Source organism: Globicephala melas, chromosome 2 (genome assembly GCF_963455315.2).
Source record: "Globicephala melas chromosome 2, mGloMel1.2, whole genome shotgun sequence".
In the NCBI taxonomy this organism is placed as follows: domain Eukaryota; kingdom Metazoa; phylum Chordata; class Mammalia; order Artiodactyla; family Delphinidae; genus Globicephala; species Globicephala melas.
Genome location: NC_083315.2, coordinates 7,121,995 through 7,145,514, shown reverse-complemented (window position 1 = coordinate 7,145,514; position 23,520 = coordinate 7,121,995). Strand labels below are relative to the sequence as shown.

The 23,520-nt window shown below is 39.7% G+C and overlaps 1 protein-coding gene across 4 annotated transcripts in view; it reads left to right on the top strand.

The window, feature by feature from the left end:
- LOC115840027 (heat shock 70 kDa protein 14) overlaps positions 1-23,520 on the top strand; it is a 38,080-nt gene that overhangs the window by 1,038 nt on the left and 13,522 nt on the right. For 2 of the 4 annotated variants that reach the window (XR_009560733.1, XM_060292494.1), the window contains exons 1-9: positions 2,618-3,309; positions 3,819-4,317; positions 8,668-8,716; positions 8,837-8,942; positions 10,083-10,173; positions 11,105-11,209; positions 12,296-12,457; positions 13,676-13,831; positions 15,763-15,865. Coding sequence is in view for 3 of the 4 variants with exons in the window: in XM_060292494.1 (XP_060148477.1) it covers positions 2,748-3,309; positions 3,819-4,317; positions 8,668-8,716; positions 8,837-8,942; positions 10,083-10,173; positions 11,105-11,209; positions 12,296-12,457; positions 13,676-13,831; positions 15,763-15,865 (1,833 nt within the window). In the remaining variant the exon portion in view is untranslated. Of the gene's footprint in view, positions 1-253; positions 335-409; positions 493-2,617; positions 3,310-3,818; positions 4,318-8,667; positions 8,717-8,836; positions 8,943-10,082; positions 10,174-11,104; positions 11,210-12,295; positions 12,458-13,675; positions 13,832-15,762; positions 15,866-23,520 lie in introns of those variants that run through there. The other 2 variants (XM_030832438.3, XM_060292500.1) reach the window with 2 other exon arrangements.

The following is a 23,520-nucleotide window of genomic DNA, read 5'->3' as shown; positions in this document are numbered from 1 at the left end:
TACGTCTGTTCTGTTATCCACTATGCAGAGCAGACTGAAAAAAATGAGGTAGTTCTTCATGGAATTCTGATCTTAATTAAAATCTAGGAAATTGATAAGGACAATTAAATCTACTTGTTTAAAATAATGATAAAGCAGTTTTTCTCTCCACATATATGTCAGAGTAACACTGGCCCACCCATGTCTGAATATATCTAAAGAGACTGTATATTTCATCACAAAAGAACTAATACAGTTGCGTATTTTTCTCCAGGATGGCCGGGCTGATGTGGTCGCCAATGATGCAGGTGACAGAGTTACTCCAGCTGTTGTTGCTTACTCAGAAAATGAAGAGGTACTGTTCCCCTCATTTTTGAACTTTGAAATAAGGAAAAAATTATGTGCGTTGTAATATATTGCTCTTTTTCAGGTTGTTGGATTGGCAGCAAAACAAAGTAGAATGAGGAATATTTCAAATACAGTAATGAAAGTAAAGCAGATCCTTGGCAGAAGGTATGGAATAAAATAATACTTTTACCCATGGTAATAAAAACGTGTTTATACATTCTAAGTGTAATGTGAAATGAAACTAGAAACGCCAGTGTGTTTTTTCATTGTTTTTTATGACTGGGTCATTTCACAGAATACTCTAGGAGGCTGTTATCTTCTGATACTATCTTCTGCTGAGTCTTCTCAAGGATGGGATTCACTCAGACAATTGTTTCTTGCTTTCAGATCTGTTAGTATTGATAGATGCCAACATACATTTAGTTTTGATAATCTGTGTCATCCAGAGGTGGGAATTTGGACTTATCACATTTGTACAGTACTTTTTTAACTGAGGGAACTTGAAAGATTGTGTGCGAATTTGAAGATTTCTTTGCACTGTAGTTGAATTTCGTGGAATCTATTATAATTGGTGAAATATTTATGTAGAAGCTATTGATTTTCTTCCTCAGATCTTTTTGTGACACTTTCTGGGAACTAAGTTTAACAGTTGGCTTTCAAATTTAAGCATTAGGGAAACAGCTTAATTAATGTCTTAAGAATCAGGTTAATCAGCTGTTGTAACTTTAATTAAAAGATTAAAGAGGCTCGCTTCCCCAGACTTCTGTCTCCTCAAATTATAGATTACCATGATAATTAGGGGGTTTCATTTTCACTGGAGTTGTAATACTTGCTATAGTGTTTTTAAATTTTCAAAGTGCTTTCACATCTATTATTTTATTTAATCCTCTCAAATCCCTGTAAGATTGTCAGGCAGGTTTTATCCCTTCCCATTTCTAGATGAGAAAATCAAGGCACACAGAAGTTAGATATCCCTAAATTAGTTAGGGGGTAAACTAGAAAGGACTGCAGTCCAGGGTGCCTAACCGTTAGCCCCAGGTTCTTTCCTTTCTACTTCGTCAGTTAAGAATTTAGGTAGAAATTTCCTTGTGTTGACCTTAGGATTGGGGGGATCATGGATTAAATTTAAAATTTATTTCTTTTATACATACAGATATTTTGTACTATCCCTTACCTGTGTTTAGTTAAACTGAATTTGATACTCATTTTTTTCCCCTTAGGATCTTTATGCATTACATCAAAACTTGTAGTATTTCAGAGAGAATTCAAATATTCTCTGATGATACATATATTCCCATATCCATTTATCTGTTGACAAAATTTAGTACTGAGCATATTGGAAATAATTTGAGTTGGTGTCAAAAATTTTCAAATTATAGACTGAAAAAGAAATCAGGGAGTTGTGGAAGCTAAATTCACTCATTGTAAGCAGCCAACAATGTATTTTTTAAGTAAACTTTTTTTTTTTTGAGATAATGGTAGATTTACATACTGTTACAAGAAATGATACAGAGAGATGGAATGTATTATTGGATTTACCATTTTCTCCCAGTGGTAACATCTTGCAAAACTATACTACAGTATCACAACCAAGGTACTGGCATTGATATAATCAAGATACAGAACAGTTCCACAGATCCATCCCCTTGGTAGCCCTGTTTGTTTTTTTGCTGCTATTTTGGGGCAGGTGGTGGAAGTAAAGACGTGGAGGTCTTCTGCCATATTATGCAAAAAGCTTTGTATTAGCAAGAACAACTTCAGCTCACTTTTCTGGCCCTGGAAGTTACCTTTTCACAAAAGAGTGCAATGGTGACAGTCAGCTGGGTAATACATAGGCACAGCATGCTACTTAGACCAAGGTTAGTAAGGAATGAGCCCCTTTAGACATGTATTGCTATGCCATGGTCCTGCTAGGACTTCTCCAGAATGAGCTGCCTCATGGTCCAGGCATTTCTCCGCCTCGGTCTGTCTGCTTAGAAGTTAATGGTGATTTTTATAGATACACAGTTGTACCAGGTCTCAGCCTTGGAAGCATTCTGCCCTTTGTGGAGGAGCCAGTCCCCTTGTTACCAAGCCAGTAAGGCCCTTTTTAGCCCTTGATCCAGTACCCATCCTGAGCGAACTCCCAAAGTTGGGCTTTCTCAGTGCTGGCATCCTGCCTCTTTGCAGCCTACTTACAGGTAGCACCGCTTAACTTGCTGCCACAATTATCCTTACCCATCCCTGTAACTTTCATTCCCCTGTGGCCTTCCAGCCAGAAATGCGGTCCTTGGACCTGGCTTCTCAGCAATTAGCCCTGAGAGGGAAGAATCGGCTGGCTCCTGGAGATAGACCTGAGCACACAGAGCCTCCCCACACCTTCAGATCGGCACCTTGCTGCCCAGGAGCCTCCTCCAGCTAGCCTTCCTTCCCAGTCCGCTATGGCCACTTCCAATAGCAGCGCAGGCATCCGGTGGTCCAGACAGGAGACACGCACGCTTCTCTCCATACTAGGTGAGGCAGAGTATATTCAGCGCCTCCAGACCGTGCATCACAATGCAGACGTCTACCAGGCTGTGTCTAAGCGGATGCAGCAGGAAGGCTTCCGCCGCACCGAGCGTCAGTGCCGCTCCAAGTTCAAAGTCCTGAAGGCATTATATTTAAAGGCCTATGTGGCCCACGCCACAAGTATGGGTGATCCACCACACTGTCCCTTTTATGATACGTTGGATCAGCTTCTCCGAAATCAGATAGTGACTGACGCAGACAACGTAATGGAGGATGCTGCTTGGGCCAAGCACTGTGATCGGAACTTAGCGGCCCCTGACGCCCCAGGAGAAGAAGGAGCCAGCATTCTGGGAGCAAAGAGGACTCAGGCAGCAGATCATCAGCCTGTCTTGAAAACAGTTAAGGAATCAGATGAGGATTGTCAACTGAGGATCAGTGACCAGATGCGAGAAACCAGTGACCTTGAGGACTCCTGGGATGAATCTTCGGGTGCAGGTAACTCCCCAGCGTGTGAAGGATCAAGGTCCCAGAGTCACTTGTTTCTAATCGTTACATGTTTGGATGGTGACCTTGTCAGCATAGTCCCTATTTCTGCCCCCTGCCCTCTTTTTTAAATCTAATGGTAAGATAAAGGGCTTCAGGTTTTTAAGAGGCGTGACCCTAGGTATGTAAGATATTAGAGCTCCTTTAAACCTGGAAGCACTCCTTAGAACCAGACTAGTTTGGGCATTGCTAATAATGGAGACTTAGGAATTTGTGGCTGTAGAGTAGGTTGGATAGCTATGTGGAAGGGGGCTCAGGAAGGCGAGGGGAGAGGTTTTGGATGTGTGATTGCAACAGAACAAAATGTCCAGATAAGGAAGTGAATTCTTCCCCATCCCTTGTGGAAAGAGGCCTTGCTGGGAATACCATAGCTTTGTCACTGTCCCTCAGCTCTGCTGCTGGCTCCAAGCATTCCCGTAGCAGGAATGTAATCTCTGCAACATTGTTGCTTTGTTTTTCAGGGTGCTCTCAAGGGACCCCCAGCTACAGCAGCTCCCACCACCTTTTCAGAGGTACAGCTGCTCCCTGTCAGAGCAGCCCCGTGACCAGACTGGGGGTGTCCGGTGAGCCCAGCCCCTGCACCAGCTCCAGCCAAAACACTCCCGGGGTGGCCTCGGCACAGCGGCCTCCGGGCTCCTCCTCCAGAGTTCCTTTTGTTTCTGGTGGGGATGGGCCTTTGACCAGTGAGCCCCCTCCCAGGTGGGCAAGGCGAAGAAGGCGGTCCGTGGCCAGGACTATCGCAGCCGAGTTGGCAGAAAACAGGAGATTGGCGCGAGAACTTTCAAAGCGGGAGGAGGAAAAATTGGACCGGCTGATTGCCATTGGCGAGGAGGCCAGTGCTCAGCAGGACACAGCCAACGAGCTGCGCAGGGATGCGGTGGTCGCCGTCAGACGCTTGGCCACAGCGGTGGAAGAGGCAACGGGTGCTTTCCAGCTAGGGCTTGAAAAGTTGCTTCAGAGGTTAATTTCAAACACCAAAAGTTAGGAGCTGATCACACAAGGGTGTATTTCCTACTCTGGCAGAGGCCCGGGTCCAACGGCTGCCTTCTGGTAGCCTGCCTCCTTTTCCGTGTCCTCAGGAAAAAAAAAGAGTGGATGGACCATTAACGTGCAGAAGGGTAGGAATACTAGAATATTCAAGGGTAGAATACTTGCTTCTCCCAAGCGTCTCCACTAGTTGAAAGACGTTTCAGAAACGTGAGAGGTGGCCTAGTAGACAACGGAAGCAGGCAAGTCCAGAGAACTAGTTAGCCCTGGCTTCACCACTGATGCGGGACAACTTAGTTTACCTCTCAACACCAGTTTCCTCAGCTGTTAAAAGGGGGCAGCCTGCCTACCTCACAGGGTTGTTGTGAGGATCAGATGGCTTAAATAGATGTGAAAGGGTTTAAAAGTTTAAAAGCACTATACACATGTAAGTTATTAAAGCATATGACCTTGGCTGAGGTCAGGCTAGGATGAAGCACAGTAGCTGACAAGATGTAGAATTAGGGCTGTATACCAAGACCTCATTGCCTGATCTACTAGTTTAACTTGACTGCTTCCTGGAGTTTACAAGCTTCACTTCTTTAAATCTCTCTATAGCTCGTGAGGCTAATATAGACACAACACGTATTGGTACCTTTATCTCATATTTTCACTGCTGTGTCTGTGACATACCGACTAGCACACACTCAATAGTCAAACCATCTTTCCCTCCATTTTACTAGTCCTCAGTCTCTTAACACTATGGATATAATTCACAACTGACAGGGAGCCACAATCGTGCTTTTTGGTTCATATTGATAATCTTTGATATAATGAGAAATTGGCTGTCTTATAAAATATTACATGTAAGTAAATTCTTTGCATTCCATATTTTTTAGGTTCCATGATTATGCATAATTATATATCTTGAGCATTGGTTTGCCATTTGGACCTCGTGGAAACAATTCAGATGATATCAGTTTCCCAAATGCTTTTAGCTAATTTTGTTCTTCTCTGTTAGCCTTTTTTCTGTCTAGTATGTTACAGAAGGCAAGCCCTAGAAAACTTTTAGGGAACTTTCCAAAGTCACTTTTTCTCACACGTTATAGACAAAAGTTCACCTCATTAATGGCATATGATGGAATAGAACAGCTTTGGGAACAGTTGGGTGGTGTGGATAAGGACGGCCTGCAATAGCTAGCTCTCTTTAAGCACCAACCCTCCACAAATCCATCCCCTTTTCCCTCCAAAACACATACACATCCTAGAGGAGATATGATGGTGTTGAGCCATGCTTCCAATTTACTCTAGAAAGGAAGCCATTACTGACCATCGTTAACCTAACTTAAAGCTCTTAGCGGTTATTTAGTGCTTTCAGAAAGTACAAAAAGAAGACTTAGAATGTAAAGAGCTTTCCTGTAATCAAGAGGCTGGAAAAAAAGTGCAGGCATGTAGGGAGAGGTTTTATTTTCTATTTTGCCAGATTGGTTGCTTACCTAAATGCTGGAAATAGCAATAGGTGGAGAAATGGTCCAGACCACAGCGGGAACATATGGGGAGCAGGAATAGATGGCAGGTTCCTCTGGGGAATGGGCCATTCTGTAGGAAGCAGCGTGAGGTAGAACACACTGGAATCTAGACAGAACCCCCAAATTCTAATGCTGCCACACTTCGTTACACTGAGCAGATCACTTGCCCTTTTTGTGCCTCGGTTTGTCTCTAAAATGAGAGGTTTGTACTAGGTGACATTTCTTGTACCTTCCAGTTCTAAAAAATTAGATGAATAGCATAACGAGGCAAAGTGAAATTCTGATTGCGATGTTTTCAGACACAGCAGCGTATTAACGTATGTGAAATCCTGGTAACAATTGTGTTGTAAGGAAGCATTCTATGGCATTAATATTTATGAATGTACTCGTGAACTTCTGTAAGCACCACACCCAGACATAGATTCCGTGCTTTAAAAGAGCGTATGTTTAAGGCACGGAAATGGAGATATATAATTTTTTTTCTCAGTTTTAGGCCCTTACGTGGAGGGGTCCATGTCAGTTACAACTGGATAACACTACTGTAGATAGGTAGACTTTCTGGAAAAACAGGGAAGTACTTGAAAGAGTTAGGCCTGTACTATATTAATCTATTAATGGTAGCAAAGTACATAGGCAGGGATTTATTTGAGATAAGAGAAGTGCTGAAGAGCAGAAGTCAAGGTGAACTTGGGAGGAAGTAGTGTGCAGGTCTAATGGGCAGAGTAAGGTTAGGAATAAAACAAGGGAAAAATCTTTAAAAACAGAAAAAACAGGCCAAATCTTGTGAAGAGGAGAGAAGTCGTAATAAGGGGAGCTGTAGAGAAACAGGCCCAGAAATCCTGTCTGAGCTGTAGGCCCAGCCGTGACTCCCTGTCAGTCTGCAGGCAGGTCACTTTACCATTCTGTACCTCAGGCCCCTCCGCTATCCAGTGGGAGGCTATCCCTGCTACCTCGCAGGAGCTGTGTGAGGGCCCAGTGGGCAGATGAATGTAAAGACAGACGTTTCCAGACCGGGTTGGCTCTACTGGGAGAGTGGGGGGGAAGAAGCGCGGCAGTACGTGAGTGCTGGTGAGTGCTGGTGAGTGCGGGGCAGGGCCCTTCAGCAGGGAGGGGGAGGGGCAGGATGAAGGCCCTGGTACCCTGCTAGGAGTGATGCTCTGCCTGCCTCCTGAAGCCCTCCACGTAAATGGCACTGTGTATGCCAGCCTGCCACCACCCTCTGTCTCTGTTCAGTAACTCAATCCTGGTGTGGACAAATAAAGTTGTCATCTGTACCTGGCTGTGGTCAGTCCACTACTTTCTGGCGCTACCGTGATCGTTTGTCGTCACCTCCATTCTCTGCTTTCTGCTCCTCCGCTGGCTAACCTCCAGGGTCTGGCCTCTCTGTGGCCCTCAGAGCTACGTGTGCTTCTGGCCTCACCTGAGCGAGGCCCTCTCTGCATGGCAATTGAGAAAGAATTTTCTGTTTCTCAGAGTTCTATAAATTCCATTAAAATATCCTTTTCTGGCAAGTTATCTTGTCTGAGTGATAGATAGCTATTTGGTGAAATTATCCTGGTTGACTTAAATTCTGTCCTAAAGGAAACAGAACCACTAAGTGCCATGCCAAAATTACAGTATTGGTAGGAAAAAAAAAATTACTGTGGGCACACTTAATCTTTTTTTTCTTACCCTTAAAATATTTGTCCAGGAGCTAGTATAAATATTGGGTTTAGAAAAGGGGCAGGGGTGGGGGAAGGCTAGTGGAAAGAATATTAAACCTTGCGTTAAAGATCTGGATTCCAGCCAGTTGTTCTATTAATTAGTCATGTGACTTTGGGCATTTTCCCCTTTACAAGATTAGGGTCCTCCGATGTTCAGTTACCCTTCAGCAATTAGCCAGTGTTAAATTTCACCTGCTGTTACTAAACAGTTAAGACTGGTCTCTGGACAGAATAGCCACTGCCCCTTGCAAGAAGGATTTAGTGAAAGGGTCTACCTCATCTTCGTTTCTCGTTGAAATTAAGCCAAAGATCAGACTCCTGTCCCTGCTCACAGCAAAAGTACCTTAGTCATTTAGCATCTCACCGCGAGGCAGTCTATACCCCAGCCTGGTAGAGAAGGCCTGGGATCAAGTACTGACTCTGCCCCTTATAGTGTTGGGAAGATCAGGTAAGGTAATACATGTGAAAACATTTTGCAGTCTGCATTAATTCGTATTACTATTTTGAGCAACATAACGCCCATTGTTTTAATTTTTCCATTGCCATACACAATTGTTTAGTGCCTACTTTGTATAGGATGTTATATATCTACCTGCAGTAGTCTGCACTTTCACATATATAATATTCATACTTTTGCTTAGTCCTTTCAGGTTTCAGGCATTGATTCATATTCAGAAACCAAGCAGCAAAGATGGTGTTAGGTATTCTGGTTTGCCATTAGTTTGTGGTCCTTTTGTCCTTTTTATCTCAGTGGTTGGGTCTTCAGGATCAAAGATACGAGTATATATGACATAAAATCATTGATATTATGAAAATCATCCCCAAATGTTTAACACCTGTTGATAGTAAGATCAGAACAAGGAAGAGCTATTCACTTTCAAATGTGAAGTTAGCACTTTAATAGAATTACTCAACCTTGTAAATTCTGCAGCCATTCATTCCTACCGTCTAAACCTACTCTAATATTGCAAGATTTCTTTTAATATTAAGCAACTTAATTTTGTTTATATTTTTATATTTGTCAAGTGGTATTGAAGAATATAGTCTTCTTTAAAACTTATATGTCAACAATAGTGATATAAATATTTAACTATGTTTATCTCTATGGACAGCTCTGATGATCCACAGGCTCAGAAATACATCAGGGATAGTAAGTGTTTAGTGAGTATGCTTCTATTATTATTTCCCTATTACACAAAGTAATTGCCAATTATATTGATTTGAAACTGTATTTTTATTAAAATCATTCCTTATTTAACACACTCATAATTTCCTTCATAGGTCATTGAAAAAAATGGGAAATTACGCTATGAAATAGATACTGGAGAAGAAAAGAAATTTGTCAGCCCAGAAGATGTTGCCAGACTGATATTTAGTAAAATGAAAGGTATTGAGCAAAAGAAAAGATCTTTTTAAAAACTGACCTTTAAAAAAATCTAGAGATGGTTTTTGATCTGGGGCTAATAAGCAGGGTGATTGAGCGAATGAGCAGTGAGGAGACCTAAATTATGCTAGACCTGCCCGGGCCACTAACTGGCTATGTGACCGTGGTTAAATGACTTATTTTCCCTGACCTTGGTTTCCCTAGAAGTAATGTAAATGGATGGGGCCAAATTAGCATTTTCAAAACTTCTTAAGATGAAGTGACCAGGTGGTCCAGTGGCTAAGACTCTGCGCTCCCAACGCAGGGGACCGAGTACAATCCCTGCTCAGGGAACTAGATCCCACACGCATGCTGCAACTAAGAGTTCGTATGCCGCAACTAAAGATCCCACATGCGGCAACTAAGACCCAGTGCAGCCAAATAAATAAATATTTTTTTAAAAAGATGAAGTGGCCAATAAGCTTGGCGAATAGTGAATGTCGTATCTCTTTCAAGATTGACAGTGCACTCTCCACGGTAATTTAGGCAGATTAAGTAGGTCTGGTTTTATCTCCACTTCAGGTGAAGGCTTGGAGCTAGCTGAGCAGCCATCTGTGGAGCAACTTGAGGGGTTCTGGAGTAGATTACTGACAAGGCTTACTTCAGCTCTGGAATGTGTAATGGATTTGTGGGATGGAAGGCAGCCTTTCACCATGGTCATTGGTCTGCACATTAGTACATTGGAAGCTCATTGTCTAAGAACCCGTCTAATTTGGGAGATGGTTGAAACTTGGAAGCCTAAGAGCAAGGCACTTTGGAAAGTACTTAGTTCCATGTCCACAAACTATACCAAAACCACAAAAAAGTAGTGCACAATTTAAGAGAGCAAGAGAAGATCATTGGGGTGGAGCAGTCAAGTGAACTGGCAAATCCTTATAGTGAGAATGTCTTTGGCTCAAATTAACAAACCTCAGAGTATCGCTTGACATTTTTGTGTATCATCAGAATTTATTTTTATATATATTTTTCTTCCCATTTTATTGAGATATCATTGACATACAGCACTGTATAAGGTGTACAGTGTAATGATTTGACTTATGTATATCATGACATGATTACCACAGTACGTTTTGTGAACTTTTAAAATATTTTTTTCACGTACAGAAACAGCACATTCTGTCTTGGGCTCAGATGCAAATGATGTAGTTATTACTGTTCCATTTGATTTTGGAGAAAAACAAAAAAATGCTCTTGGGTAAGTATAATATGGGGTTTCTTTTACTTGCTTAGTTAAAGGAAATAACAGATTTCACAGTATCACTATATAGTGAAAGGTAAAATTGCATTTGAAAATAACTTACACTATAAAGTTGTATTTGTAAATACATGTATATTTACATATGTAAATCGTGTGGTAAAAAGTTATGGTAGTAATCATTAATAGTTCCTTTATTTTATGAAATGTCAAAAGAACATAAAATTAAATGTACTTTCCTAGCTATTTTGATTGGAAATGTTTTTGATTACCAGGTTAAGTTGATGTTTATGAATCACTTTGCCTTAGTGTCATGTAATTAAGGCTTACGTGGGAATTATATAAAAATAAGCAATTTTAGAAAATATTTGCGATTATTTTTTCACCTTAGGTTAACATCTAAACAAAAAGTTATATTTAGTTTTTATAGGTTGTTATGCAAATGTAATTGGCAAGCACCCAGTCTTTTGCTCTGTGGATAGAGTTCCCTATGGGGCTTTGCTGAACACCTGAGTTGCTTCTGGGGCAGAGAATTGCTTTATTTACTTGCACTTGTGGGGTGTTAAAACTGTGACCCTAAATTAAAGAAGTTGGAAAATGCTAAAATGTATTATAAATATGTCCTAATCTCTTTCTAAAGTTTGTAAGCTTGAGCACTTGGAGAGCTTTCTCTTCCTTACTCAGTATAAGCACGTTATTTTCTTTGTCAGGGAAATAGACTCTGAACATTATTATTTTAAACAGAAGTGATCTACGCTTAAAGATTTAGGTCTGTTTCTTATGTTCTGTTATCTTCTAAAGATCATTACCCTTCATGTTCTACTTACAAAGTCTTATATGCTATTGCATAAAATCTTCAGCAGAGCATTTCTAAAAATGTAGACTTCAACATGTTGTGATACTAAATGTATTAAAAGTAAATTGTCCACAGGGAAGCAGCCAGAGCTGCTGGGTTCAATGTTTTGCGGTTAATCCACGAACCTTCTGCAGCTCTTTTGGCTTATGGAATTGGACAAGACTCCCCCACTGGAAAAAGGTAAAAACCATATTTGCAGCTTTAAGTTTTTCACTGCAGAAAACATTTTAGATTATAGCAATTATTTCAGTAGAGATTGTTACATAGCACAGTGGTTCCAAGCCTTTATGGATGGAAAGACATCGAAACTCTCACCTGGAATTTTTCAAATAGATGAGAAAGATGTCCTAGGAAAGCAGAGAAAGAGTATAACAGGCAGGAGGGAAGGTTGAGCTTTTCCGCCCTTCTCTTATCACCTACACTTTGTCCCCTTAGTGGAGGAAGATTTGAAATTTATAAGCCCAGCCAAGTTCCAGCTGAAGCTCTAGGGCACCGTTAATTTTACTACCAATTCTAATTATTAAACATGCTTAGAAACAGTGAGGTCTTTTATGTACATTTGTCTTGGCAGGAGATGGGGGAAAAGCCAGTATGGGGATTTAAGACTTCATTTGATAATGAAATAGTAAGACATACTCCTAATTTAATTATAAAACTTGTCTTAATAGATCTGACACATCGTGTAATTTTAGGGAAATCAATTCAGATGTGTTAATTTCCCCTAATTGTGTCATTTCATTCATATCTCACAATTAACCTAATATGTATAAATTACTAGCAGATTTTTTTTTAGGTAAACTCAAATATAGAATATAAATTACAATATCAGAAATTTTGGATTTTGATACATAGGAAATTAGCTCCTAGTTTTGCATATGTTTTACTTTTGTAGAACATGTTATTGCAGTAGTAACAAGGACAATATTAACATAAAATTTCTATGTTTAATTCTCTTAAAATTCACTTTAATTACAAATCTCTTCTTTATTTACTTTGAAAAGTTAGTGTTTTGAACTCCAGTTAGTCAGAAGAATACAGTTTTACCAGTACAACTAAATGAAAAAGAGCTTTGACTTAAAATCAGAAGATCTGGTTTCTAGGCTTAAGTCATCACTGAGTGATGACCATGGACAACTTAGTTACTCATGTGAGATTTTCAGTTTCCTCATATGTGATTTATAGTGACTTGTTAGTTTAAGAAGTCGAACCTGGCTTTACAATGCTGTGATTCTCTCATAACTCACTCATGTTATCTTTTTTTTTAAGCAACATTTTGGTATTCAAACTTGGAGGAACATCCTTATCTATCAGTGTCATGGAAGTTAACAGTGGAATATATCGTGTTCTTTCAACAAACACTGATAATAACATTGGAGGTACACATTTCACAGAAACCTTAGCACAGTACCTAGCTTCTGAGTTTCAGAGGTGAGTATAAAGGGACTTGATGATATATTTCGATTGAAGTTTCACTTCAGGTTTAATTTTTTCCTAATTTATTTGAAATTGCCCTTCAAAGGAGGACATGTTTTTTCCAGTGCGCTGGATATTTTTGTGTCTAAAGTTCTAAGGTCTGTTCTGGTAAACAGGGGGAAGCAGAGGCCAAGCTGCCCAGTGCAGTGTACTTGGATTTTTTCCTCAATTCTTCAGTGGTTGCTTTTATGTCTGGATGAAGGAGGGTAAAAGCACTGAGGCCTCACTACCTTCTGAACAGGTTTTACAGGTGTAGAAGATTATGTTATAGTTACATTCCAGTAAGTGAATGTCTTGCAGAGTGTTTATTTTATTACTAATCTACTACCACAAGGAATATTTTAGTTTTGTTGCTGGATATAATTATTCCATTCAAAATTCTAATCCTGTTTGGCACATTATGAGTCAAATATATAAAGGTTATATTTGGGACATTCCTACTGTAAAAAGAAGCTGAAATAGCATTTTCATCAGTTTGACTAAACTGGGTAAAAAAAAAAGTCTTGAAAAAGTGATAATTTCTCATTTCTTTAATGAAGACCTATACTGCTTTTTGTTGTGAAGGAGTTCCAACTCAAGGAAGGGCTGTGTTAATTTTACTACGGATTTCAGTTTTTCAACATGTTTAAAAACAGGGCCATCAACATCACCACTTAGCAAGCAGTTTTAACAATTAACTCCCCTTGGAGGTAGAGGAACTAAAATTTTACGTATTTCGTTATGTTTCAAATTTCTCTGAAGAAGCACTTTTAGTTCTTTTTTTTTTTTTTTTGCTGGACAGATAATTTTGTGCCTTCAAACAATAATCATGCTGTGGTTGTAAGGGGTGAGGTGTGAGACTTGACCCAGTTGCATGAATCTCCTTTAACCTCCTTTTGTCTCATCTGCAAAAAGATGATGGTTCCTGTACTTCTTCAAAGCACAACAGTCCATTATTGTGATTACAGAATCCAGCAATTCAAAGTGTTAAGTATATTGATTATTCATTTTTCTTGAGACACTTCTTTAAATGCAGAGAATTTTCTTCAGATATTTTGGAGATACTAAAATCTGGTATTAATATTGATTCATGAGCTTATAGTTATCCTAATAAGGATTATCCAGATTTTAGTTACAATAAATTCTAAATGACCTAGTAATTTTTAAACTTCAAAGATTGTATTTTTAATTTAGATCCTTCAAACATGACGTGAGAGGAAATGCCCGTGCCATGGTGAAACTGATGAACAGTGCTGACACTGCAAAACATTCTTTGTCAACCTTGGGAAGTGCCAATTGTTTCCTTGACTCATTGTATAAAGGTCAAGATTTTGACTGCAATGTGTCCAGGTAAAACTGCAGTTCAAAAAACTTAAACAAAAAACTTTCAAGTGTATTCACATTTAGGTGTAATTTTCTCACTTTGGGTTTTTCGTTTGCTCATTTGAGGTTTATTAGCCCTCTATAAAAGGGGAGTTTTCCTGTCTTTACTTCTGGGGTCCAACTCTTGTCAGACTAAATAACTGTTCTCAAAGTAATCATGTCAGCTGTGATTGCCCTGTTATTTTACAGCTACAAAGAGCAGTGTGTGAAAAGGGCTTCCTAGATCTTTTTTTTTTTTTTTAACATCTTTATTGGGGTATAATTGTTTTACAATTCCTAGATCTTTGAAAGAAAGATGAGAGAAGACTTGAAGTTTGAGATTTGCGAGTTTCTCTTACTGAATAGCAGTCCCACCTGTATAGTCCCTAGTTCTCTCTGGGGCTTGCACATGTATCAGTGGTTGTTACTATAACTTGATCGTTACCCCTGTGTGGCAGGCTGTATTCTAAGTACTTTCTATGTATTAACTCTCAAATTCTCCTAACAACCTGATGAGGTAAGTACTGTTATTTTCCTTACTTTACACAGGAGGAAGCTGAAACACAGGTTTCATTTCTTGTCCGAGGTTATCCAGCTAATAAGTGACAGACCTTGGACTCAAACCCAGCTAGTTTTGACTCCAGAGTTCTGTTACCTATCACAGTACTTTGAGGATTGATCCCTTTCTTGGTTTTATTTGATCTGTCATCCATTGGCAGCATTGTAAATTTTAATAGCTTTTATGACATTTAGTAAACACAGGTTTAATGTGCATAAAATTGTTTTTAATGCTCATATCTTTTACTTAATCCAAAACATTGCTTACAAATGATTGCACCTTCACCCAGGAAGTCCAAGGGAGGCCGTTGTCCTATCATCGTATCATTTTGCATTGCATATTACTCAGAATAATAATAGCTACCGTTAGCACAATTTAAACCTCCCAACAAGATAATGGATGACTTGGAAGCATAGTGAAGTTGTCCAGAATTACAGTATTATATTATTTTTAGGCTTTTACTGAGTCTGTGTGGTTAAATTCTCTCTTCATCTGGCCCTTGTAGTTTAGCTTCCTCATCTCCCTGGGCTTTCTCGAAGACTCCAGGTCAGCACTGCCACCTGTGGCTGTTTAAACTTTTTAATTAATTACAGGTAAATAACATTAAAAATTCGGTTCCTCAGTAGCATTAGCCACAGTTCAAGTGCTCAGTAGTCTCATGTAGCCAGTGGCTCCAGAAAGTTCTCTAGATCTTTTAAGAGAGATTTCAAGCTACAATCTAAAAGAAAGTTGTTAAATTGAATTTAAATCTCTTTTGTGGCAACAGTCTTTATATCAACTTAGTGCTAAGTTTGTCCAAGTACTCAGTATATGTTTGCTTATTAATAAGGAAATAGAAGGAAATAGAATTTATTAAGAAGGAAATAGAATTCGTAATTTTATTTGCTAGCATTTAAGCTTCTCGGTGCAAAAGAACTAAACCTATGTGCAGCATGGGCTCAGACTATAAAGAAAAGTAGTGAGAAACAATTTTAAAAATTTTAACACATAAAAATAGCAAAAATTTCCAAATGGTGGTTTGATTTGGATCAATAGATTTATTGTCAGAAATGCCATACACTGAGTATTTATTTTTAGGTGTTTTGAAAGCTTACAAGCAGGCTATGGGTAAGATAATCTTCCATCTGAATTTAATACTAAACATCTTCATACATTTGTAGATGGATAACCTAGACCTTTTCACCCCATGATATTGCACTGCTGGGTGTTTAACATCCTGTTCTGATCATAAACCTATTCTAAAGAGATTCATCACAGTAGGTTTTTTGTCATTAACCTTCACAAGAAAAAGATGTCTTGTTTGACTTTTTTCTGTGTCTTCTCTGTGTGTATGTGTATTTGTGTGTGTGTGTGTGTACAGAGCAAGATTTGAACTTCTCTGTTCTCCACTTTTTAATAAATGTATAGAAGCAATCAGAGAACTCTTAGAACAAAGTGGATTTACAGCCGATGATATCAACAAGGTAATACTTTTGTATTTTCTTATTTATGTTGGGAGTAATTTTCAATTTGGAATTTAGGAAGCAGCCCCTTGGTACTGAAAGAATATTTTTATACATTTAAATATTTTCTTAGCTTATATTAGGAAGGACATTGATTAAATTTTGATTAATGGCTCTGATGAACTCATAGTTCTGTATGTTCATTTTCTTAGCAAAAAAGACTAATTCCTTTTCAGTATATTTTTTTATATGTAAGTAAAAACTGACAGATATTAGAACATTTGCCATGTGTCAAGCACTGCTTCTAAGCGTTTTACATGTATTAACTTGCTGATTGCTCACCAACAGCTCCATGAAGTAGGTGTTATTATTTATCCCCATTTTAGAATTGGAGGCACAGAGGTTCAAAGGTATAAGTAACTTCATGGTAATTGTGTGTTTAGTGGTAGAGCTAGGATTTAACTCAGTGTGGTTCCCAAGTCTGCTCTTAACCAGTACACCAAACTGCTTCTCTCTGCTTGCTGAGAAATATTGCATATTTGCTTGCATAAGAAAAGATTTTGAGACTTTTAAAAATATTCCAACTGTTTACTGTTCTCTTTTCTCCCAAGATTATTTCTACTCATTTAAAATACATATACATTTTTTTCATTTTTGTTAATAAAGGAATTTTCATATAAGAAAACTCAGAAAATAGGTAGTGTTTTATTTTATAATAAACTAGTCTAATTTGTATGCACAATTTTGAATTCTATGTTCCTTAAATAATAATATAATCAATTTCTTTGCCCATATTACTGTGTAGTCTTCATCAACACAATTTTAAATAGGCTCAATATCCTAGAAAAGGAAGAGCACCGTAGATTATTTCATTGTTCTGTTTGGACTCCTAGATCGGGTCTTCCCCTCCCCAGAACAGTGATACCCATCTTTTCCCATATTTAAGGTTACTCCTTGGGATAGAGTCCCATAGTAAAATCATTGGGTCAAAGAGTATAAATAGCTTAAACCTATTTTTACCTTCAGTTACCTTCCAAGAGAGTTGAATTAACTTATACTTTTATCAGCAATATATGAGAACAGACATTTTACTGTAACCTTGCTGACACTGAGTTTTATCATTTAAAGATAAATTTTCCATTAGGTAGTTGAAAAAAAGATATTTTTTACTTTATATTTTGTTGGGTACTATAGGATTCTTTAAAAATATTTATTATTAATATTATTAAATAATGTTTAATCTTGTGTTTCCTTCTGTGTAAATATTTCATATCCTTTGCCTGTTTGATCAATTAAATCTTAGTATTTTTTAAAATGTATTTGTGTAAATGCTTTATATAATCAGAAAATTAACTGCTGTTTACTATAGTCTTCTTTTGAGGCATGCAGTTTACTGTTTAACTTTGGTCCTGTTATGGAGGAGGGTATTTGATACACTGAGGTTTCATTTATTTATCTATTTAAATCTGTTGGTCTGTTACTCTGATTTCTTCAGCTGCTTCTAAGTTTATAAATTCCATCTTTGTTCAGGTGTATTTAATACTATTTTCTTTTTGCTGTAGTTTGAAAGTTTTTATATTTTCACTATTTTGCTGTATGCTGTAAGATGGAAATTGCATTTTTTTGTCTTTTGGTGGAGGTTTTCCCTTCAGTCTAGTTCAGTAAGTATTTTTTTTGAACACTTATAACATGCCATGCGTTGTGCTAGGTGATTGGGGGTGTGTGTGTGGGAGGGTGAAGGTGGCTTACAAAGATTAAGGCACATGGAAGAGTGGTACAAGGCAGGGGTGGAAGGGAATGAACTTGGAGACAGACCCACCTGAACTGGAAGGCTCACACTGCTGATTGTTCCAGAACAGACAAATCACTTAATTTCATGAGCCTTACTTGTCTCTTCTTATTAAGGAGGGTGATAATACTTAACTTATAAGTATAACTTACTCTATAAGGTTGTTATGAGGATTAAATGAAATATCATGTATGGCACAGGGTGTGCTGTATTGTAGATGATCAGTTAATGTGAGTTCTCTTCCTTCATTAACTGGTCATACAGCCCTCACATTAGATACCACAAATGGTACGATCCTCAATTGCTTGACTAGAGGTCAAGTACATTCTTAGGATTAAGAATATTGTTAAAGATTCACTCTCCAGATACTTCTAAAATACAAGCTTTTGAGAACTTAAAAATATAGAGTTGTCTCTGTAGTTTGTTGACCTTGCAGCAGTAACAAACAACCCCCAAGTCTCACTGGTTTTCTACTGTAGACAATTTTTTCTTGCTAGTGTTTCACGTGGGCAGCTGAAGGTGGCCGTAGGTCTACTGCTATGGCTCTTTTCCGTGCTACTCCTTCTACGATCCAGGCTAAAGGAGCAGCTCTCTGGGACGTGCGGTTCTCACTGTGGAGGGGAAAGAGGAAGAGAGCTGGCAGAACGTGCAGGGCTTTTAAAGCTTCTGCTTAGATACGTTGTACTTCAGTGTAGTCACATTCATTTGGCCAAAGCTAGACATGGCCAGGCCTGAGTGTGGGCAGGGAAATCTCCACCTGCATGGAGGGGTTGCAAATTCCGGGCAGTGGCAGTGGGCCGGTAAGTATAATCCTCTTATGGGGATGGAGGGAGGGCTTTACAGTCATTCACACGTTTAATCCTCACAAAGGCATCAGGAGATAGGCACCGCTATCTCCATTGCCAGAGGAGGAAACTAAAAAGGTTCCAAAGAGGTTAAGTGCTTTGCTTAAAGTAACGCTGGCACGCACGTGCCGGCGCTGGGATTGGAGCTCACAGTCTGCCCCCGCAGTTCGTGCTCGCTCTTTACTCTTACGCCCATCGCCTTTCCCACTCTAGTATCGGGCAGTCTAGTCTTAGGAGTATTTGGTTTTTCCCGAAGGAATCCTCTCATCGAGTGCTTGAGAAGGACACGGCTGATCTCTGAGGACAGGGAGCGTCAGGGTTCCTACTCTTCTTTACGGTAGACTTCCTTTATCTCCGTGTGTTCAGCACCGTGCTCCCCTCTCTCCCCTGCTGTCCCCAAGCTGGGCCGAAGCCCCGTGTCTGAGGGGGCAGGAGGCGCTGATGGGTCAGGGCTGAGGTCTGGGGGTCTGCTGGCCCCGTGCGCATGCGGGCGGGGCTGCTGTCCACCCGGTGTCCCGCTTTCACCCCTCGGCTTGGCCCTCGCTTCCTGTGGCCTTTGGTGCTTCGCAGTCCCAAGCCGCTCTGGGTTCTGTGACGCAAACCATCTTGCTTCCCTTTTGGTTATCTCAGGCCACGTCAGCTTTAAGACAGTTACTTCTCTCCCTTTCAGCTTCCAAAATTTGCTGAAATCTCAAGCTCAAGTTCTCTCCTGCATTTATTCTGCCATTTATATCTTCTTAAATTCCCTTATTGTCTACAAGTGGGCTTGTAGAAGGGTACGTAGATATACCGATGCAGTTAATTCTCGCTGTTTTTACCAAGCATCCAGACTCTTCAGCTGCAGTTTTAATACCTGCATAGTATTTTGTTGCATTGATGTATCATAATTTACACAGCCAATTATTTGTGTTGAGTGTGTACGTTATTTTGGTTTTATAAATAGCAGTCTTTGTGGCTTTGTTAATATCCTTAATTTCCTTGGAATAAGATTTGTGAGTAGAATCCCAAATTTTAAGGCTTTTAGTATTTATCAGATTGCTCACCAAAAGCAATTTACTTTCTGAGTAGGCGTAAACCCTCATTATTAACGTTGCAATTTTTTAAAATTCTTTTTATTCATATTGGTTTTTTTCAGGGCCCTTTAGAATTATTTTTTCAACTTCTTAGATAAAAATCCCATTGTGATTTTGATGCAGTTGTATTAAGCCAATAAAATTTTGGGGAGTGATATATTATCTTTACAGTATTTAGTTTTCCTAACCACAAAGTTGGTATCTCTCTGTGTTCAAATCTTCTTTAATACTTATATTGAGTTATGTGTTTTCGTAATTGTGGGATCTCTGGCTGTTGTGAATGAGATATTTCTTTGCTTTTATTTATCAATACTAATTTGGTTTTGCTGATAGAACACTTACTGGTTTTGCCTCTTTATCTGATACTCTGCCACTTCACGAATTCTTGGTATTAATAATTTTTCAAGGAGTCTTCTGAATTTCCTAGGCATGCATTCAAATCCATTTACTAGTTAACACACAACTAATTATTGAGCACACCTGCTCCGTTCCAAGCGGGTTCTAGGCACTTGGGACACAGCAGTAAACATAAAGTCTTTGCCGTCAAGAAACAGTTAAAATAATGCCCAGTTGTGATAACTGTTATGAAGAAAAATAAAGCAGGATAAGGGCATAGCTAGTGACAGAGGGTGATTTTGCAGATAAGAATCCCATCTAAGGAGATGGCTTTTAATCAGAGCCCTGCAGGGACTGAAATGAAGGAACAGACTGGGTGAATTTCTGCCGCTTTTCCAGGCAGAGGGAACAGCCAGAGGGGAGCAAGCTTGGTATGTTTAAGGGGTAGCAGTAGGGATGGGACCGAGTGAGCCAGAGGGGGTGGGAGGAGGGAGCAAGGGACCAGATCACTGGGAAAAGCAGTTGCAGTGGAGTTACGGAGGGAGACACCTTACTGGAGTGAGTTTAAATAGAAAAGAAGGTGAGTCCATGGACACGATAAATATAAATAACTCTTGAGAAGTTCTGCTAAAAGGGCAGAAGGGAAATGGGGTGGTAGCTGGAGTGGGCTGTGGGTGTTGGGAGAGGGTTTTATCCGTGTTTGGTGATACTTTTATCTTGCATCTCTGTACCCCTCGCTGCTGCTGCTTTTTTTTTTTTTTTTTTTTTTTGCGGTACGCGGGCCTCTCACTGTTGTGGCCTCTCCCATTGCGGACGCGCAGGCTCAGCGGCCATGGCTCACAGGCCCAGCTGCTCTGCGGCATGTGGGATCTTCCTGGACCGGGGCACGAACCCGTGTCCCCTGCATCGGCAGGCGGACTCTCAACCACTGCGCCACCAGGGAAGCCCTTTTTTAAATTTTTATTGGGGTTTAGTTGACTTACGGATGTTGTGTTAGTTTCCGGTATACAGCAAAGTGACTCAGCTATACATATACATATATCCATTCTTCTTTAGATTCTTTTCCCACACAGGCCATTACAGAGTATTGAGTAGAGTTCCCTGTTCTCGCTTCTTGTTTATATTTGATTGCCTTGGTCAGGCCTTGAATATTTTAGTTGACACTGGACCTCTTTCTTTTGTTCTCTTTATTAGGGGAATAGTGTTAGTTGTTTACCAACAGATTTAATTACTGGTAACTGGTTTGAAATAGATTCTCTTTATCATATTGAGCATTTCTCTTTTTTTCTTTTTAAAGGTGTTTTAATATGAAATAGGTGTTGAGTCATTACAATTGCTTTCGGACACCTGCAAGACAGCCTTATGGTTTTCTTTATATTTGTCTTCAAATTATTTGATGAATTATTGATAATTTCCTAATATGGAACTATCATTGTATTCCTGGGATAGATCTTATTTGGTTATGAGGAATATTCTTTTGATATATTACTAAATTTTCTGTGATAATTCATGTATCATTTTCATGCTGTTCATGCTAAGTTAGCAGAAATGAGATGGGCTATTTCGAACTTTCCTGCCTTATGCATATTGTCTGAATAACGTAACCCCTTTTAACATCAGACACTGAAAAGGGGAATGGTCCTGTGCTTTGGGTTGCATTGGTCTAAAGAAGTGCCTTAGCTTCTTGCCTCCAGCTCGTTCTCTTCTTCCTGGATGATGAGATGGACCATGGCTTATCGGTATGTCCCCAAGGCTTCCGTTTAGGGAGAGCCAGAGGCACATGGTTGAGTCTCAAGCAATGAGCGAGTGAGAAGCTGGCGCCAATGCTCAGACCTTTGCTAACCCTTCCTCTCCCCACCTTCCTTTTTTTTTCTGTCCACACAGCATGACCTGCTCTTTAAGGTTGTATAACTTTGTAAGCAAAGGCTGCTTTTCTCTTTTAAAAGCTCCTGAGACATACTCAAGAAATAGGGGATTTTAAAGTGCTTGAACTTACCTAGAATGACAAAATATCACAATATATCTAATTCGTTTACTCAGAACAGTACCTTCTAAACCAAGACATCCGGTGCTTTAGTTGCCCTTTATTCCAAGGTAACATAATCATGCACGATGTTCTTCAGGAAGTAGGCTGATAGTACCTTCCTTTTCTTCATAACCCAAGGCAGAGTGTGAGAGAGGGTCCAAGCTCATTTCATTTCGTCATGAAAAATATCAACTCACAAAATAGGTTCGCATGACTACTCCAAAGATAGATGTACAATTCTCAAGTCAGCCTTCAGTTCCACATTGTGGGAATATGATTTTAAGTTATCACTTTCATAGCTGTAAATTAAGTTCAACATAAGAAAGTGTGCCAAATCCCTTGCCTTGTGAGTTTTCCAAAATACTCATTTCTCTAGGAATAAGCAAATCAAATCCTTTACGGGGACCAAAGTATCGGTAGTGTTTATATGGAATTCAGTGTCAGTCGTAAGCACATCATTGGCCCCAATCTTATCCAACGCACTGATGCTGGGATTTTTCCCAAAGATGATATAAAAGAAGGTCAGTTTCTTTCCGCACATAAAAATAACAGTATGTGTATCTTAGGCCCTACACCACAGTTAAGCTGCCCAGATGCCATGTAGTACAGTAGACTCACTGTACCATACCATTCTCCCAAAGAGAAGTATGTCCCCCAACCATTGTTCCTGAGACACACAGTCCTGGCGATCTTCCTTTCATTCTCCTACTAGTTTGAGAACTGGGTTTAGAGAGTAAAGAGTTTCACGTTGAACTCTTTGCTGTAAGAAAAGTAAGAGCACAAATAGGATTGTAATTGGCAAGGACCAGTAGCTGGTGGGAGGGCCACGGGTGGTAGTGGTGGGCTGGCCACACACACCAGGAGCTGTTCTAGCCCAGAAGGGGCAGCTGCTGCTCCCCACCAGTCACTGCCATCCAGCGATGCAGGCCAGTGCTGTTGGAACCCGGGGCGTTTTAACAGACTCTCAAAACTAGGGCTTACCATCAGACTTTTTAATGTTTCAATGTTAGTAGCTAATGCAGAACCTTTGAAAACACTATGTGAAGAGAGAAAATATAGCTTGCTTGATAGAATTTGCAAGTTGCTACTTGGCAACCTCTACTCCAGAACGTGTTGTTTTATTGCTGTTTGTTTTTACTGTTTTGTTTCAAGGCTATCAGGTGCTTATAAAATGGAATTTAATACGTTTTCATCTTTTTAAGTATTCCAGGTTAGTGCATAATACATAAAATCTCTGTTCCGCAAGAATTCTAAAGAATTTGCCTATAAACACATTTTGTCTGAAACTAATTTTTGAAATATATTTATAACTTTCATAATTTCTTTTTATTGCTTCAATTTTGTTTTTTTGGTTTTTGTTCTGTTTTTTTTTGTGGTACGTGGGCCTCTCACTGTTTCGGCCTCTCCCGTTGCGGAGCACAGGCTCCGGACGCGCAGGCTCAGTGGCCATGGCTCACAGGCCCAGCCGCTCCGCGGCACGTGGGATCTTCCCAGACCGGGGCACGAACCCATGTCCCCTGCATCGGCAGGCGGACTCTCAACCACTGCGCCACCAGGGGAGCCCCTGCTTCAATTTTGAATTAAAGTATTTTATAGACCTATTTCAT